The 6102-nt window shown below is 46.9% G+C and overlaps 1 protein-coding gene across 2 annotated transcripts; it reads left to right on the top strand.

The window, feature by feature from the left end:
* The first annotated feature begins 556 nt into the window (after positions 1-556).
* RRM2 (ribonucleotide reductase regulatory subunit M2) lies at positions 557-5867 on the top strand. Of its 2 annotated transcripts, none has more exons than XM_074922146.1 (10): positions 557-667; positions 744-821; positions 1099-1242; positions 1372-1488; positions 1961-2094; positions 3171-3265; positions 4018-4151; positions 4591-4695; positions 4831-4944; positions 5322-5867. In XM_074922146.1, exons 1-10 carry the CDS (start codon positions 557-559, stop codon positions 5472-5474), a joined length of 1185 nt encoding a protein of 394 aa, XP_074778247.1. In that variant the 3' UTR covers positions 5475-5867. The 2 variants fall into 2 exon arrangements, with proteins under 2 accessions (XP_074778247.1, XP_074778235.1); XM_074922134.1 differs by having other exon boundaries at positions 744-851; positions 1120-1242.
* The last annotated feature ends 235 nt before the right edge of the window (positions 5868-6102 follow it).

Raw genomic sequence — 6102 nt, 5'->3', positions numbered from 1 at the left:
AGAGCATGACAGGGATGAGGGCAACGTGGCATTTCCAGATCGGTCCCTTAAACTCAGGTTTAGGGCCGTTCCCGTATCTAAAAGCAAGTTTTCTACTTTCCTGTTGCATACCGAATCTTTACGCGTGGGACCCACCGCTGAGCCTCTCTCCACCGGCGGCCGCGCCATGCTGCAGGCGGTGACGGCCGCGCTGGTGTTTCTCCCCTGACCCGCGCGGCTGCCGGGCCCTGCAGCACCGCTCTGACCCGCGGCCCGGCCCGTTCCGTTCCGCGCCGCTCCGCACGGCGCGGGACCTCCGCGCTCTCCCGCCTTTTGCCCCGCTCCGCGCCAAAGCGCAGGGCGGGCCTTTCCCTCCCGCCGCCGCCGCCACAATGGAGGGCGGGGCTCCGGCCGGCGCCCCAGCCAATGGGGGCGAGGGGGGGGCGGTGGCGGGCGCGGCGCGGGCTGTGAGTGGTCAGCCGGGCGTTCTGGCGCCAAGTTCGAAGGGGATATAAAGCGGCGGCGCGGGGTCTCTGCGCTCCCGCCGCTCAGTGCCGCTCGTCTGGCCGCTGCCGCCATGCTGCCCGTCCGCGCCCCGCTCGCTGCCCGCCATGACCAGCCTCGCCTGTCGCCCACGAAGAAGCTGTCACCCATGAAGAGCCTGGCGCTGGGCGACAAGGAGAACACGGTGAGTGTCCTCCCCGCCGCCCGCTCCTCGCCCGGGAGCGCCGCAGCGCGCTCACACTGTCCCTCTGTCCCCGCAGCCCCCCGCGCTCAGCAGCGCCCGCGTCCTGGCCAGCAAGGCGGCCCGCAAGATCTTCCAGGAGGACGATAGGAAGCCGGTGAGTGCGGAACGCCCGGGCACGGCGCCTGCCCTGCTGCCCCCTCCCTTTCCCCACGGCTCACGTAACCCCTGCCCCGCTGCCCTCTCCCCCACGGCTGCTCTGTCCCTTCTCCCCCCGCCGTGGGCGCGGGGCCCGCCTCTGCCCGCTCGTCCCCGCCGGGTGCTGTCCCCGTGCCGCTCTCCCTCCTGGGGCTCCCCCAGCCCCTCAGCTTCCCGCCAGAGCCCGGCCCGGCCGCTGAGGCGAGCCGGGCCTGAGCCGCTCTGCGCCGCTCCAGGTGCCGCGGGGCGAGGAGGAGGAGGAGGAGGTGGAGCCGCTGCTGCGGGACAACCCCCGCCGCTTCGTCGTCTTCCCGATCCAGTACCACGACATTTGGCAGATGTACAAGAAGGCCGAGGCCTCCTTCTGGACGGCGGAGGAGGTGAGGAGGGGGCGGGCGGACCCTAGTTCCCTATGCCCTCCCTGCCGGCAGCCCCCCCGCTCCGTACGGGCCGTGTTCCTGAAGCTCCTGTCTCTATTCATTTCGTCGCTTGTTTTTGCAATGTTTTAGGTGGACCTTTCCAAAGACATCCAGCACTGGGAGTCCCTGAAGCCTGAGGAGAAGTATTTCATTTCTCACATCCTTGCCTTCTTTGCTGCCAGCGATGGCATCGTCAATGAAAATTTGGTGTGTACAAACAGTCGTGAGAAACATCACTTTGTGAAGATAACAGATAACTACACATTTGACATGCTTGCTGGCTAATCTAGCCTGCTTGCTAGATTGTGTAGTGTCTTATGCTAATTAACAAATTGTGGTTGCTTTTGTAATCACCAAGTTTGCCCACTCCCCATGGAGCACTGAGCATTGCCTTACAGTAACACTTGGCTGGTCCAGAGCCCTCTCAGTGCTCTTCTCCCAAATGGGGGATAGATCAGTCTAAGAAGTTTTCCCATTTCTCTTGGGACCAAAGAATAACTCACAACTTGGAGCTGTGAGGGCATACTGTTGTCCATATTTCTATTAATAATCCATGTGTCTGGAATTAATATGGAGAGGATTCTGTTGGCTGAGCAAGAGCTGTTATAGGCAGCATCAATGCTTCTAACCTGTAAGTTTGTTGTAAATGCCTTTTGCAAAAGCCTTTTTCTTCCTCTAGGTGGAGCGGTTCAGTCAAGAAGTACAAATCACAGAAGCTCGCTGTTTCTATGGCTTCCAGATTGCCATGGAAAATATACATTCAGAAATGTACAGTCTTCTTATTGACACCTACATTAAAGATTCTAAAGAGAGGTTTGTATTGCTTGGTGATGAAAAGTTCAAAACTCTTTAAGTGTTGAGGTTTAAATGATGCTTATCTGTTGCTCTGACTTTAAGGCTAATTTTAGGATTTTAACTACATTTATATAAAATACTGCTGCTGCTTAAGAGTAGCTTTACTTCAGAATATTTCTCCTCTGAAGTGTATGAGCAAGGATTTGTTTAGATGAAGGGCAAAACTGAAGCTACTTAATACTGAAAGGAATGAAACTGAAAAAGATGGAGCAGTCAAATAAGGGAAGTACATTAAATACATAAATGCATGCTCATATGGAGGACCCCTGCACCTGGTAGAAGGATATGTAGGAAAGTTTCTCTTTAACACTGCTTATTAAAGTATCTCTAAAACCTAGTGCATTTAGCTAATAGCTAGCACTTCTATATAGCATGTGCTGCCCTTACTCACTTGACTTGTTTTTCTTTGGGGGGGGGGGGGGAGCATATTGCATTTGCCAAAAAGTGGCTTTTGGTCTTGATTAAAAATAAAACTAAGGTAAAATCTTCATGATAAGGTGGATTCATTCAAAAATGGTATCTTAAAACTAAATGCAGGGCTTTGAGCAGTCTGGACTGAGTCATTCTGGTGTCTTGTCAGACCACCCTGTTCAGGAAAATGTCATGGCACTACAGTGCTATTTGAAGTCTAGATAAATTTAATTGTTGCTACTTTGTAGAGCTGACCATGTTGTATCTACTGGGATGGTTAATTCCAGCAAGTGTTTAAGGAAGAATACTTACACGAGAGCTCTGGTGCCTTGCTGCTGGAAAGCGGAGGCTGGTTGATGTGTATTTTTTGAAAGCCTTGTTCAAGTACAACATTTGAAACAGTGCTCCTTTTGATCCTGTCATGGGAATTCATGTGAACTGGTGTTGTGATGGGTAGGTGATGAAAAGGTAGTTGATGGGTACGAATAGAGCTAATTTGGTGCAAAAAAAGAGGGGGAAGGAGACTTAATTGTCAGAGCGAAGGTGCAGAGCATCTGTGGCAGTGAATGTTTATTGTACTAGTTGTGCTGATGTCTGATCTTAACGAGTTCCATCCTTCTCAGGGAATTTCTTTTTAATGCTATTGAAACGTTACCATGTGTTAAAAAGAAGGCTGACTGGGCCATGCGCTGGATTGGGGACAAGAAAGCAACGTATGGTGAGTACATCTACTGGAAGCAAAGTGAAATTCTTTCCCTAAAGATGGAGGAACCACCACTTCTCCAGACATTATCCTGGGGAGAGTGAGTGTATGCTCTCCAGTATAAGACACCGGTATTCTGGAGATGGAGAAAATGACTTTCATCTTGCAAATGAGCTACTGACATGAATTTTTGTAAAACTGCTGGCATTTTGAATAATGGTAGCTCATGTGTCAATCTTTGTACACCTGGCTATATGATTAAATTGCTGTCATGTATCTGGAACTGTACTGGCTGTTGATCTCCAGCAGAGTTGTACAGTTGCAGGCTGTAGCTCTTCTCCCTTACTGGTTCTTGGTATCTTGCTTCAAAGGTGAGATGAGATGGTACAGGCCATTTATTTTGCTAGTATTAAAGCATTCTTCATGGCTGAAGTTTTGTACTTAATCAAAAGATGAGCAGACACTGACCTAAAATCTGCTGCTAAAATGACTGCTCTCTTTCAGTGTGTGATCTTTGAAAAAGGATGGTTAACCTGGGGGAAGGAGCCTTGGCTTCAGCTACTTAGTGTAGCTACTGTAATTAGTTTTTACTTTCTCTCATGTTTAAAAGCTTTGCTTGATGACTAGAAGCCTTTACTGTAATAGTTTTTAAGGACAGGCTATAGCATGCTTGAGCAGGAACTTCTTCACCAGTCTATTTGCAGCTTCTGGGTATTAATCCTGTTAAGTTGTCATGTGTGATATTAGTATCAGTCTTTTCTTAACAGGAGAGCGTGTAGTAGCTTTTGCAGCAGTGGAAGGAATCTTCTTTTCTGGCTCTTTTGCATCAATTTTTTGGCTGAAGAAAAGGGGATTAATGCCTGGACTCACTTTTTCTAACGAACTCATCAGCAGAGATGAGGTATGAATCAAATTCTAGCAGTTAAGATGGTAATGTGCCACAGAAGCTCAAAAGTAGTGACATTCAGTTGGAGTCTGTATTTTAAAACAGGAATATGTTTAAAAACAGGCAGTCTATAAAGCTTGCTAAAGTGTGTAAACATGTGTCATTGTGGATCTTGCAGCAGAGAATGAATAAACTTGGCATTTTACATCCTCTAAATTAGTTTAAGGGTTTTTGCCAACTCTTGCACTCAGTGTGTATATATACCTTTCCAGCTGGAGCAAGTGGGTACTGGCTGAACTCACTTGTGCCACCTTCTGGTTAGGCAGAAATTTGTAGACAATACTAATGTGGCAAGTGCAAAGATAATGTCTAGGGCTATTTATTCTGTGCTACTGATTTGAGTGGCTCTTCTAAATCAGTGTTCCTGAAATAATTTTCTGAAACTTCTTTCCAGGGCTTGCACTGTGATTTTGCCTGCCTCATGTTCAAGCACTTGATACACAAACCATCAGAGGAGAGAGTAAAGGAAATCATCATGAATGCTGTTCTCATAGAACAGGTAATTGTCTGCTCCTTGTTTGGGAACTTGACAGCAATTAAGCAGAAAGCTGGGGAGCTGTTGGGCATAAAATTAACCTAGACGGTACAGAGTGAATACTGGTTTCTGTACATAAAGTGCTTCTGTTATCTGCAGGAATTCTTGACAGAGGCACTGCCTGTAAAGCTGATTGGCATGAACTGCACTTTAATGAAACAGTACATAGAGTTTGTAGCAGACCGGCTTATGTTGGAACTGGGATTTAACAAGGTAAGGCTCTAATACACTGGATTGTTCATGGGGAAAATATTAAGTTTTAATTTCCTCCAGAAACCCAAATCCTAAAATGGCTGCAGCAGTATTGGTATAGCTTGTAAAGCCATTTGTCAGTCCTGCTGCTAGATGCTGTTTAGAGACCCACAGAAGGAAAAGCCAAAGGATGCTATGGAAAAACAGGTATACAAGAGTTGCTGTGCTTCTGTTTACTACAGCTAAAACACAGTAGAGAAGTCTTAGGGAACAAAAATCTCTGCTCCACATAATAAACCTGCTGATGTCATTAGACTCCTTCCAAGTGATCTCTAATGCTCTCGCGTATTCAAGGTGTGAGTACCTGTAGTGACTGTAGAATTGCCTTTGCATTTCAGATATACAAAGTGGAGAATCCTTTTGACTTCATGGAAAACATCTCTCTGGAAGGCAAGACCAACTTCTTTGAGAAGCGAGTAGGTGAATATCAGAGGATGGGAGTCATGTCGAAGCCCACAGACAACTCTTTCACCCTTGATGCAGAATTTTAAATGAACTTAGACCATATGAGTTAGTGTGTATGCTCCCCTGTTTACAGGGAATCATTAAATACATCGAGTCACAGTGTGACTTGATTCCTGTGCTAAAATCCCACTCTTGAAAAGTGTGGTGATATTGGTACTTTTCAGGAGGCTAGTGTAGCTCCAGCAGTAAAATCCTTTTTTATTAGACTGCCAATGGTGTTAATTCATAGAATGCTTAGATGTATATCTTACAACATGTGCTACTCCATTTTGTGAAAGACACCTTTCTTCTGCAAGATGGGGGGGTTTTGGGCAGGGACCACTAGCCTCTCCTGTTCTCCCCATAAACAAAGGAGCAGCTGAGAAATTCAATAGTCTTAAATTTGCTGAATACTCTGCAGAAAACTCTGGAGGGAACTACATGACCTCACTGCTTTCTTAGCAGGTTTTAAGTTTACCTTTTAAACTATTGTTTTAATAGTTTGTACATAAACCTGGCACTTTAATGTTTGAAATAAAGAACTGTCTTGTAATACTCAACGATAAAATGCAAGTCTGAAATCTTTATACTTTTGCAACCTAACATTTCATGCCTTGTGCTTCCTTCTGGGTGTGTAACTTCAAAATGGTGCTGTGAATCAAACTATATTGCTTC

Source organism: Athene noctua, chromosome 1 (genome assembly GCF_965140245.1).
Source record: "Athene noctua chromosome 1, bAthNoc1.hap1.1, whole genome shotgun sequence".
Classification (NCBI taxonomy): Eukaryota; Metazoa; Chordata; class Aves; order Strigiformes; family Strigidae; genus Athene; species Athene noctua.
This window is presented reverse-complemented; position numbering and strand designations above follow the sequence as displayed.